General features: G+C 43.0%; 3 protein-coding genes and 1 long non-coding RNA gene across 5 annotated transcripts; 2 read left to right on the forward strand and 2 right to left on the reverse strand.

Annotated features, from left to right (window-relative positions):
* Window positions 1-86: 86 nt before the first annotated feature.
* LOC130520967 (aminopeptidase N-like) lies at window positions 87-3,717 on the forward strand. The gene is made up of 9 exons (XM_057024640.1): window positions 87-244; window positions 584-639; window positions 716-863; window positions 958-1,046; window positions 1,495-1,602; window positions 2,242-2,409; window positions 2,493-2,624; window positions 2,783-2,846; window positions 3,165-3,717. Exons 3-9 carry the CDS (start codon window positions 828-830, stop codon window positions 3,357-3,359), a joined length of 792 nt encoding a protein of 263 aa, XP_056880620.1. The 5' UTR covers window positions 87-244; window positions 584-639; window positions 716-827; the 3' UTR covers window positions 3,360-3,717.
* Window positions 3,718-4,873: 1,156 nt separating this feature from the next.
* Window positions 4,874-8,341, reverse strand: LOC130520968 (arpin-like). 2 transcript variants are annotated; one of them, XM_057024641.1, is made up of 6 exons: window positions 8,200-8,341; window positions 7,523-7,598; window positions 7,153-7,285; window positions 6,500-6,706; window positions 5,841-5,998; window positions 4,874-5,438 (listed from the first exon to the last, which is right to left on the reverse strand). In XM_057024641.1, the coding sequence occupies exons 1-6, from the start codon at window positions 8,289-8,291 to the stop codon at window positions 5,430-5,432; spliced, it is 675 nt and encodes a 224-aa protein (XP_056880621.1). In that variant the 5' UTR covers window positions 8,292-8,341; the 3' UTR covers window positions 4,874-5,429. The 2 variants fall into 2 exon arrangements, with proteins under 2 accessions (XP_056880621.1, XP_056880622.1); XM_057024642.1 differs by lacking the exons at window positions 4,874-5,438; window positions 5,841-5,998 and adding an exon at window positions 6,005-6,361.
* LOC130520969 (uncharacterized) lies at window positions 7,203-8,568 on the forward strand. The gene is made up of 2 exons (XR_008949135.1): window positions 7,203-7,356; window positions 8,319-8,568. It is a non-coding gene; the product is annotated as an uncharacterized LOC130520969 (long non-coding RNA).
* LOC130520966 (protein FAM169B-like) lies at window positions 8,232-11,490 on the reverse strand. Its single transcript, XM_057024639.1, is given in 10 exon segments — window positions 8,232-8,771; window positions 8,960-9,030; window positions 9,119-9,244; window positions 9,419-9,601; window positions 9,926-10,007; window positions 10,009-10,092; window positions 10,358-10,443; window positions 10,517-10,619; window positions 10,730-10,863; window positions 11,327-11,490. Coding segments are annotated over 10 exon segments (1,176 nt in total). The 5' UTR covers window positions 11,424-11,490; the 3' UTR covers window positions 8,232-8,561.
* Window positions 11,491-11,763: the final 273 nt, after the last annotated feature.

The raw sequence follows: 11,763 nt of genomic DNA on the forward strand, positions 1-11,763 counted from the left end.
AACGTCAGGCTGACTTTTAACTTTGAGAGGCACTTGCTCCTTTTTATGGATTTCATGTCAACGTATTGTCGATATTTAGTAAATTACGTCTGGCTTTTGGCTCCCTAAAGTGAAGAAGAACGAACTGATCTCCAAGAATGGAGAGTGGATCCTGGCCAACGTGAACCGTACTGGATACTATAGAGTCAATTATGACCCAGAGAACTGGAAACGCCTCCTGACCCAGCTGGAAACAGACCGAAATGTGAGTAACATTCGCCGATCCACCGCCACCAATCGCTCCCTCTGAAGACTTTTAATAAATAGTAGTAATATTTTGTGCTTGGGCAGCTCAAACTTGACCATAAGTGTGAACATGAGTGTCACCCACCCCCCAGACCTCAGCCGTAGAACCCCAGAACCCCTTCCATAAGTCTTTGCTATCACTCCAAATCTGCTGACTGTGCAGGTTCAGTCCTAGCTGTCATTAAAGGGATTATATTTTCCACAGGTGAATAAATGCCTTGTTTACAGTTCTCCGGTGATAAATGCTCCATAACTGACTGAATATACAGATGTTTCCACATGTGTCTCGTCCTTTTAGCTAATCCCACTCGTCAACAGAGGGCAGCTCATCGACGATGCTTTTAATTTGGCGAGGTAAGGATGCAGCGGCGAGCGGCGTGGTGAACGCGGGTGCGCGACAACACTTAAAGGCTGCTTCTGTGTCGCTCAGGGCCAACCTTGTCAACGTGACTCTGGCTCTAGATTCAACCCGTTTCCTGCGGAAGGAGACCGAATACATCCCCTGGGAAGCAGCAACGAGAAATCTTCAGTACTTCGTCCTCATGTTTCAACACACTGAGGCTTTTGGACCCCTTCAGGCATGAGTCACTAACCCCGCTCAACCCCCCCCCCCCCCATCCATCCAAAATAAACCCCCAAAAAACTCTGACATGAAGCTGCGTCCTCCTGCAGACGTACCTGCGGAACCAAGTGGAGCACCTGTACGACTTCTACAGCAACTTCACCGACGACTATGCCGTCCCCCACGAGCAGGCCTCACAGTAAGCACTCTGCTATTCGCCCCGTCAGCAGGATCGCTTGATTGTTTAGGCTGATTTTCAAACAACAAATCCCATTTGCTAACTCAGAACATGTGCTGACGGCTCAGGGAGATAAACAGGCTGAAATGTGTTATTGAGCTAGTGGCTTTCTATGCTTAAAATAAGAAGTTTAAAGATTGAGAAGATAATACTAAGAATAAGAGGGGACTGTGTTATGAAGCAGAAGGTTGCTGGTTCAAATCCTGGTATGGACAACTGTGTTCTTGCAGTGGTGAGTGGTGCAACACCTTAATCTTTACTTTCACGCAGCATCTCTCATTTAAGGACCTTTCGCTACAGTAGAGACATGGTTTGGAGGGGAAATATAGTGGATTTAGTGATGAAAATACACTTTAACGTAAAGTTACAGACATTTACACGTTCATTTTGTTGATGGTGTCGTTCAAAGGTACGGCCAATTCACCGCCGTAGAAGTGGCGTGTTCCAACCGGCTCCCACGATGCTTAAAGATGGCATCGAAGGTGTTTGGCGAGTGGATGAGCAGCAACACAAACTGGTAGAAACTCTGCTGTATAAGCGCTAATTATCCACACAAATTTGAGGAATCGGACTCCCTTTAAAAGCTGTCTTTATATTTTGCTGCTTAACGCATTATCAAGGATGTAGTAAAAGTAAGTGTTATTCAAGTCCTTCATTCTTTCAGTTGGTGGAGGTTGTTGCTGTTTTATGTGGCTAAAAGTGTTTGGGTTTTTTTTTTTTAAAAAAGGAGCTCTTTAAAGTGAAAGCTCAACATTAAATGTGTTTCGTATTTTCTTCCATCAAATTCATCTTATATACTGAAGGAGTAACAGTATATAATCGATAATGCACGGTACACATATGGATAAATATGTCATAAAACATCACACTTGCACTTGCCAATGCTGTATGTGTCTGCTTGTAATCTGCTGGTTTTATTGTAAAATTCAGCCAGTGATTGCAGCTGTTACATGCAACATCTGTGAAACACACCTTTTGAACTCAGTGCAACTATAATGCAGAACAAACAAATTGGATTTTAGTGACATGTGACACTCCGGCTGGGTATAAATATTGCTAGCATGTATGCTATGCTAGACTAGCAAAACAATTGTTCACTATTGTAATGGTGTGATGTTCTGACTGAGGGGAAATAATGCCTGCTCTTGTGATTCAGCATCCATCCTAACTTGCGGTCTATTATCTACTGTCACGCTGTGGCCGCCGGCGGGGAAAAAGAATGGGAGTTTGCCTGGGAGAAGGTTCAGACCACCAACAGCAGCACAGAGAAAGAGGAGCTCCTTAAAGCTCTGTCCTGTACCACCAAGGTTTGGCTGCTCAGCAGGTGAAGAAACGGAATCAGGGGGTGATTTCTGAACTGTGTTGATTTCAGGTTTGGGCCTAGTGTTCGCCATCCTTATCTTCCAGATATCTGGAGTACAGTTTGGAGAAGGCCGATGAGCTTGATGTTGCCTATGTTGTTGGCGCGGTAGCTGGGAACGTGTTGGGGAATCCGCTAGCCTGGAACTTCGTCAGACAACACTGGAAAAACATCAGCGGGTAGATTGTACTTCAGATGCTGTGTATTCATCTCTTTTTCTTCTCCCCCCTTTTTTGTGGTACTTGGTAACTGGATTTTGATAGACTGGAAGCTATTTGTAATATTCCATCTCTTCCTGTTCCTATTTTCATCTTCTGTCCTGTTTCTTTGCTGCTAGAGTCTTGCCGGCCATGCTCCAGAGCCTGACCTCCCAGCTGTTCAACCAGTTACAATTGAAAGAGGTAAATTAGTGCTGCTTTATGTGCTTTATAACACAAGCAAGGAGTGACCTCTGTTCTCTCTGTTATCTTAGACAGACATGCATATATGTACATATTAATGGAGGCATTCTATATCCTTCATCGGACATACATGTCCCATACGCGCTAGGCTTTTTGCTGCGTTGCTAGCACATGATCGGTCAGTGGCGGTTCCAGGGCAGGGCTTAGCGAGTGGCACCAGGTTCAGATGCAAGATCCAGATTTGGTGAAGATGCGAACGCATTCCTCCACGCAGCCTCTGTAGGTGTAATCCTGTGTGTCATCTCTGCACTTGTCCAGCTGGAAAGTTTCGCGGCAGAGCGGAAGCTGCTTTCCACCAAGATAGTAACCCAATTTATTGAGCAAGCCCAAGCCAACATCCGGTTGGTCGACAAGCACATGTACACGGTCCGAGACTGGTTCGAAAGGCAAAACTCTTCCCCGAGTTACAACAGCAACAGTAAGAAAAGAAGTTTGAAAACAACAAACTATTAAATTCTACTGTGAAATTCCCACCTTTGCTTGACTGGCCAGCAATGTTTGCTGAGAGGTTAAATAATAAAATAAATCCCCTGTTTTCTAGTTTGTGTTTTATGATTCTGCTATAACGTTGTTTTTGTTTTCTTAAACATGAGCAGCATGGTATGTTCACATAGCAATTAGCCGCTAATGGATTAGCTCTAATAAGTACACTGTGTTTATGTTTATGGTTTTATTTTTCACTTTTCCAGCCAAGGGTCTGCTGTTTTTATCTCTGCATTATGATTATGATGTAATGTGTCATTCTAAGGTTCTGAAATCATATTTTAAGAATAAAACTTTAATATTGTGAATAAAAAGTCATGTAATTTAACATTTCTCAGTTCCTGCACTATAAACAGCACAATGAAGCCAGTAGCCAAATCCTGTATATCTAGTACATATTTATGGACCAGGACACTATGTTTCAGTATTTTATGTAGCAAACATTACTTATCGTCTCTGAAATAAAACAAATGACCATCAAAAACAAACTCCATTTCATCCACTGTGCTTCTGTCCCACTGATGGAAAGCACGCTCAGATTATGAGAAGCACCTCAGAATTACAGGTAACAATCACGGGGGATTCGAAAAATACTGAAATGAAAACATTTTCTATTACCATGAGTTATTATTGTGAATTTGTCTTCCATAAATTTCGTTGACTGGCTGCTATTAGTAAAAATTCCAATAATGGGAACATAACGAGGGTGACTTGCTGTAGTGACACCTGCTGGTCATTATTAGTAATGCAGATTTGTACTCCAGAATACTTCAGTTTAGTTGAAAAAAGAAAAATATAGTACAGAGATGATGAGGACTATACTCAAAGAATGCAACAGGTTTATGGGATGCACAAATATAAATCTTAAATGAGGAATACCTCCCTTATAACTCAGAGATAGGAGGCGTTTATGCAGAATTTGACTGATGAAATTCTGTAGAAAGGCAGGTGCAGGATCCTTTTAGAGGGACTTTACATGTTTTAGAACATCTGCAAAGGAGAGTAGAAAGCTCTGGTGAGCACAGCTGCAGAAAAGGCTTTTGTGAACCGGACATTCTTGTTTAAGGCATGGGAGAGATTTGGATTTAATGAGAAATCTGTAAACTGTATTAGAACAAAATGTGCAGCAAGTATCCAAATAAATGGAAATCTGAGGATTCCATTTCATCAGGTAAGGGGAATGAGACACGGTCATTGCCTTTACCCGAGCTTCTGCACTGTTTATGAAGCCATTAGCCCAGATATTTAGGCAGGAAGTAGTTGTTTCAAGGGCTGAACATAGTTACCAAAAGATAAGGTTATTTCTCTTTTTATTACAACCTAATAAAAGCTTCCCAAAAGAGAATTATGGAAACTAGGATTTCAAAAAGTGAGTGTCACATAAACACAGATTTTATCAGACTTCTCTCCACAGCAGCAATTGAGAGCAATTGTTGGTGAACAGTATAAAAGACTTTGGTCTATATGAGCTATATGAGGCAAACTGGGATTGCAAGAGTGACGATTTAATGGGAATAAAGGAGGAAAACATACTGATTATGAAAGAAGAGGACAACACGTCCAGCGGTGGGGGTGGTCTCACATTTGAACACATTTTAAATGAAGGCACGTCCCAGAATGCCTTCAGCTATGTTGTCTTACATGAACTGAGTATGTCAATATATTAAAAAAAAGGTTCTGAATGCTTTTGTTCTTCAGTTACCTGGAATCACACCAGTGAGCTGATCTGAGGAAACAAGATGTAAAACACACACAGAGTTTGTGCCTCACGTGGGGCTTCGATTTCACCATTCCAGGACCAACAAGTGTGATGGAAAAACAAGATGGAGTGCAAATAATACAAACAATCGCACTGGACATCAGCGAGAGTAGAATAACCCAGAGTAGAGGGCAGGTCCAGTCCTGTAAATATGAAGCCCTACTTGTTCTGTCCACGGAGTGTATTTGAGTTCAGTTTCCAGGCAGCCGGGGTCGGGGGGGAGGGGGGTCACTCCTGAGACTCAGGGGCGCCAGCACTTGTGGATGGGAGCACTGATTTCCTTAATCATCCTGACAGAGAAACAAAGGAATCATTCTAATCTGTAAAACAGATGCAGCCACAGCTGGTGCTGAATTTAGTCAAATAAGATACCTTCACTTTCCCCGAGTCGCTGACACGTTAACGCTAATTCGTGCGATAAAGATATGCGGCAGCTTAAATTTGAGCCACTCTGACAGCAACAACTACCACTGTCAACCCAGGAAGTTGAAGGGTTTCGATGTTGTTTGACAAGGCTCACTGTGGCCAAACATTCCCAGACACAGCAGGTGGCACAAGATCCCAGCAAGTAAAGCCGGCATCGGTTCCATACAGCTGAAGGTGTCTACCTTCTGTCATCCCTCCAGCAGTGTAAAACAAACAAACAATCAAACAAACATTCCAGATAACGCGAATGAAAGCAGCGCTCTCACCCATTCGTCCTCTCCTGCTCCTTCTCCTCCCGACGCCTGCGAGGTCGCAGCGTCTGCTTTGTTCGCCATGATCTTGTCTGTCCACGATGCTCCGGCCATTTGATCTCCGGCAAAGTTACACCTGGTCACCGTACCGCCGTCCATCTTGGCCAGGGAGACTGGAAGCGCAAGCGAGAGTTAAGTCTTTATCAGTTGTACAACAGCAACTCTCACAGGTGCGTCACAGCAATGTGTCCACCACTGTAACATCTTTAAATACTGTGAAAAATGCAAACATCTTTACATTTTCCCCATTTATTTCCCATCAGCCACCAACATAGGATGAAGTTTGTTTGTGTGAAACCATTGAATATGAAAGGACTAGGTGGCTTTTCTAAGGTCAGGAGAGGTTCACTCCCACCAAAGTCACATAGAGGCTGGAAAAACAAAGTTCTGGTTAAATTTCATTCACTCCCCGTGGCTGCGAAGGTCAGTGCTCGGACAGGCCGCAGGGTTGTGTAGGGGGGAAACCCAAGAGTGCCCTCGGGAAACCAGAGAAAAACCAACATTTTATCCCCGGATCAATCTCCACTTCAAATCCTGACATCAAACTGGCATCAATTTGGCTTTGAAAATAAATGTTTAAAAAAAAGCGATTTAACTGTGTACAAAAGACTCACATATAAAAGGACTGTTTCCTCTGGTCTTCAGACGGATTTCCTGTCCTGTTTCCAGCTCGGTTTTGTCCATCTCTGACTCTGGGTACCAGAAGGCCCAGGTACCGCTGGGCCGGTACTGGTCCGTTATCTTCACCAGCTCTGGTTTGTTGACGATTGCTGACAGCTGATCTTCAGAGACACAGTCGGACTTTCCTTTAGCCTCCACCTCTGTGTGCGTAGAACAAACCACCAATATAATCACCATATTTTTAAAAAAGTGTTAAAATTCCTTCTTCTATTGTTGCCACTATTTGCTGCCTCGAGCTGCGCCGGCAGTCGATTCATGTATGTTTAATGGTTAATGTGAGGAGTTGAACAGAGCTGGTCAGGCATCAGACCGGGTTCTCCTTTGGGTTTGTGGTGTGTGTGTTTATGACCACAGTTTTAGAAACACACTCTATGCACACCTTGGTCATTTGTGAGGTCTTTAAACACACCAGAGCTGTGCAGCACCGTTAGCATTAGCAACATCCTCCCAGAGACTCCCATCAGCCTAATAACGGGAGAAAATCCAGCCTGGAATTGAACCCGGTACTTTCCATCTGTGTGGGGACTGTGCTTAATGCTGTACACGACTTCCTCTCCTTATGCAAACACCAACTCTACGTACTCACTGTAGGAGGACATGAGGAAACCAGTGTTGACCTTTTTGGTGTCACTGAAGTTTGACTCGATCTCGTTGCCGCTGGCATCAAACCTTCTCCGATGGATGCGGCTGGGTTTGACGTACAGCACGTAGAAGCGGCTCTGTCGACGACAAAAAGCAAGACAAAGTCTCTCTACAACTGTACATTATTCTTTACACGAGTAACAATAAGGTAAGTGTGTAATAATTAGTACAGTGCATGGTTTGTGATTACAGATATTTGCTCATGATCCTTAAAGACTGGAGAGACAGCAGTGCATGGATGAGAGCAACATGAGAGCAAGATCCATGGTGCTGGATAAGAAAGACATGTATTAACTGTATTTCACATACTGTACCTTTTGGTTTTTGTCATCATTGATTGAATGTCTGGAGACATCATTCAGCATTCCTTCCAGCAGGACACCCTCACCACTGTGAAGGAAACATTAAAACACACTGGGTTATTGTAGGAATGTGTGCACAGGGCTCAAATTTAGTTTCCACACAATTGGTTAGAATTGTTTAAAATCCAGAGATGTAAACTCATAACCAAAAGTACCTTGGGTGTATAAAAGAAGTGAAATTAAACTAGTCAGTATCTGTTGGACGTATACACATCACCGATGAGAGCCCTCCAATAACCAGATTTTTTAGCATCCCATTCCTAGAGTAGTAATATTATGTACTAATAGCCAATATTAGTATTTACTATTTATCTGTAAGAACTAAGATTATCGCCATTCTTGAAAGTACTGTACATATATATTCCTTGAAATCCATGGGACACCCGGTAGGGGGCGTTGTTTAGCTGTAACCACTTGGTTCCTCATGAGACGTTCGACGCTAAAGGTAAATTGATACAGATTTGGGTGTTTACGAACAGTAAAACGTTACAACTGACAAAGTATTATGCCTAACCAAAACAGCACTAACTTTGAACCCAAGATAAGAGGCTATTATGACAAAAGTTCTGACGTTAACTGCAACCCCAACCTGACTTTCTTCGTCTGAAAAACGGCATTTACGACCATACCTGTCATACACAGAAGGAGACCAAACGCCATCATATTTCTCATTGTGCACCGATTTATTTTGTAAAGACGTGTTATTATAAATTCGGCTCATTTTTCATCAAACTTTCCTCTCTCATAGGTTTTGTTTTCCTGCTTCCGGACTTCCTGGTTCCTTCATGGAGAGAAAGTGAGGTGCGCTTCATTTTGGTGCCGGACATCCCGGCGGAGGCAGGAAAGTCCCAAAGTTTACAATGTTTGCACTCTTTGTTTTCATATTGCTATCATGTCGTAAAACGGGGGAAATTCAAGAAAATGCCATGCAATTCTTGATAGTGCTAAAGGTGGTCCCGCATTTTTGCGTATGACAATAAATTTAAAATTATTATGTGGTTCTGGCTCGTTTTGCATTGATTTGCTGGGGACTCTGTTTCTCTCTGGGAGGCTTTGCTGCAGGAAAAGATGCTGATGTGAGAGTTTGGTTTGTGTTTCGGGACTGCAGCAGTTCAGCGGCAGGACTTGAGTCCAGAATGCTTCCTCCTGGGCTTGGACCAGCAGGAGAGACTGTCCCCACTCGATGGTTTGCATTACAAGGCTGTGTGTAAATAAAAAAAAATTTAAAAAAAGGACTAAATAATTAAAAGAACCCAGACATTGTGAGACATTTTAGAATAAAATCCTATAACTCGGTTACTGTTGATTGTAGATACATGGATCGAGTATTATGGGGTCCAATGACTGGGACACACTTTCAGTTTTACCAGAGAAAAATCAAGTTCTCACTTCCTGAGATGAACAATTCCCATCATTTTTCTTGCGGTCTCCTGATGCCCTACTGTTCTCCTCATTAATACCTAAAGAAACCACAGAAAAAACACTCAGTTATCTCAGTATTGAAGGCTGATCGAAGGTTTTATGTTCTCTTCAGCCAGACATTCTTACAGAGGGTGTAGCGACCCAGCTGAATATTCAGCCAGATGTTTCGTCTCTGAGTCCAGCTCCCAGGAGCCTCTACCTCGTACAAACGGTCCCGATATTCCTCACGCTGTTGCAGAAAACCCCTGCAAACTGTTCTCAAAAAAAAACCCCATGAATGAAATGCACCATCCTTCAGTTCATGCAGATTTTGCAAAAACACCCAAACACTTTGTCTGTTTCTGACTGAGAATGAAGGACACACAGAACTTAAACAAAAAGCTTAACAGGCTGTGAGAGAGAACCATGAAGACAAAAAGAGCTAACCTGCTGCCCAACCAGGTGAGAGTGGAGAACTGACTCCCAGAATATTCTCAGAGTAGAACGTGGAACAGAAGTTCTCCAGCATTTGAGAGCCAAAGCCTCTCCTCCGACAGCTCTTCCTCACCAGAACAGTGTCCAGAACAGGCAGCAAGTAGCCCTGACCACTCCAGGTGTCACAGAGGCTGCCTGAAAAGAAAAATATGAGCTCAAACATGAATTTAATAATCAGGTGTTTTATTTAGCAGCCCTCTCTGTGATACCTTACGGAGCGTATCAATAACAACAAGCCCAAAATTTTGTTCAGGAATTTTATTTATTGGCTTCCAGTACATACTCTGCAGATCCTACTAATCAGGACAGTAGTCTAAATGCATTGGTGGTGAGAGTATATAAACATTTTAAGCCCTGCCCATCCCTACGCACTGGTCTGCCCCATGCATGTAGCTGGAGCTTACCTTCTCTGTGAAAGACTGTAAAACTGCCGCTTCCCTCCCCCACCCACCATCACACCTTTGTGTTTGACGGTGTAGAAACCGATCGCCTGACCGTCTCTCCACAACAGGCTGCAGCTTTCGGTGCGGGGGTGCAGGGAGGGAGAAACACACGCTCTCGTCCAAAGATCTGTCCACAACCCGACTGAGCAGGAACACTATCACCCTCTCCACAATCGACTGGACCTGGAGAGGAAAAAACACTGATTTAGGAGGACCAACTGTTCCCACAAGTCATATATTTACCAAAAAAAGAGGACATTCACATGTTCCTGTTGCCTTTCACATAGTTTTGAGGCTCCAGTTGATCCAGTTTCTATGTTCCGTTACACTGTACTTTAACTCCAGGCTCCTCTATTGTACTTTTACTCCTTCACATTTCAGGCCAGTTAATTTACTACACAATAAGAAGCATAATTTGTTAATCACTGATGTAAAGAAGCTCTGTTACCGATAACAAGCCACTTCTGGATTCGACTGTGGTTCGTAATACATCATCCACAGGCCACCACTTGTCATGCAGGTATACAGCCAAGACTGAGTTGTAAAACACGACACTTCAGTGCTTGTCTTTCACATCTGATGGGGGATCACAAGTCTGGTTCCGGACCTTGTGTTGGGTCACCGGAGGGGTGAAGCACCAGCAGTGTGCAGTCAGCTCCACCATCTTCAAACAGCTGCAAGCGCGTTACAGTGTTCACTGTTATGGTTGTCTGAGGGAAAAAAGGACAGACTAGTTGTTTTTAATTAACCCCAAAATAAAGAGGAACATTCTAGTGACTGGGGATGCAAACTGGTCATAAAAAGAAGTAATAGGTGTCACCTTATTGGTCGTGGAAGACTGGAATTCTTTAGTTTTATGAGGTATTTGCTCCAGAGAAGAGAAGTACTGTTCAGATGCCAATGTGAGATCTGTGTCACTCACAACTGGAAGGTCTATGGGATACATGATCTCACCTGTGTACAGATCAATTTCTTACACCTGCACATGTAATCAACAAACTGAAAAAAAAAGATTTTAATAATCCCATGACAGGACTGAATGGAGAATCCCCACAGTGCATTAGAATTATGTCTCATATTTGGAAAGCTACTAAAATTAGTTGGGTTAAAGCCACTTACGCTCGATGACGTAACCGTCACGTTAAATGCACTGGTAATAATAAATCCTTTGTGAGAACTGATTCAAATTTAATAAAAACAAAAGGATATACAGTATGACAAAGGTACTGCTGCTTTTTGAGACCATGATTTTGAAGATTATTCGGAACAAGATTTCGCTGAACCGAAACTTGACTACTTGACTACTTGACTACTTGCTCAACGAGCAATGTTCACATTAGCAAGAAGGGTCGTTTTACAAAAGTACTGACCGACTTAAAACAGAAGTCGTGCGTATGACATGCAGTCGTTGTCTTACTGTTCCGGTCCATAAATACTTGCGCAGACCCAGAACTTACAGTGTGTAAATAGGGGCCGGTAACGAAATGTCCAAGGTTTCTGTCCAAGGTTGACATATGTCGTGGACGTCAGCGCCCTCTTGTGTCCATGGTGGGGTACGACGCCCCCCGCTCCACCCCACCCCCCGCGTCAGTGTACTATGATCTGTTGATTCTCCTAATTTCTCCTAATCCACTGATGTGTACAATAACTGTCGGATGAACACAACATCAACTGATAGGCCAGAGAGCCACATCTTTTTTTTTTAAAAAAAGGCACACTCGGACGGAACTCTCAAAATATCATCAAAGCCAAACGGGAGCTTTCTGGCCTGTTGTACTTTAGCCTTCCTGATACTACAGTAGACTTCTTATTAAATAAAGGGAAAGATAGGAATTTTGTTCTCAATTCACAATT

Source organism: Takifugu flavidus, unplaced genomic scaffold (assembly GCF_003711565.1).
Source record: "Takifugu flavidus isolate HTHZ2018 unplaced genomic scaffold, ASM371156v2 ctg617, whole genome shotgun sequence".
Classification (NCBI taxonomy): Eukaryota; Metazoa; Chordata; class Actinopteri; order Tetraodontiformes; family Tetraodontidae; genus Takifugu; species Takifugu flavidus.

Coding starts and splice junctions, on each gene's coding strand:
- LOC130520967 (XM_057024640.1), top strand. CDS start 828: ATGTTTCAACACACTGAGGCTTTTGGACCCCTTCAG. Junction 2,410..2,492: donor AAGGTTTGGCTGCTCAGCAG/GTGAAGAAACGG, acceptor CTTATCTTCCAG/ATATCTGGAGTACAGTTTGG. Junction 2,847..3,164: donor ACCAGTTACAATTGAAAGAG/GTAAATTAGTGC, acceptor GCACTTGTCCAG/CTGGAAAGTTTCGCGGCAGA.
- LOC130520968 (XM_057024641.1), bottom strand. CDS start 8,291: ATGAGCCGAATTTATAATAACACGTCTTTACAAAATAAATCGGTGCAC. Junction 7,286..7,522: donor ATGATGACAAAAACCAAAAG/GTACAGTATGTG, acceptor TGTCGTCGACAG/AGCCGCTTCTACGTGCTGTA. Junction 6,707..7,152: donor TTTCCTCATGTCCTCCTACA/GTGAGTACGTAG, acceptor CTACGCACACAG/AGGTGGAGGCTAAAGGAAAG.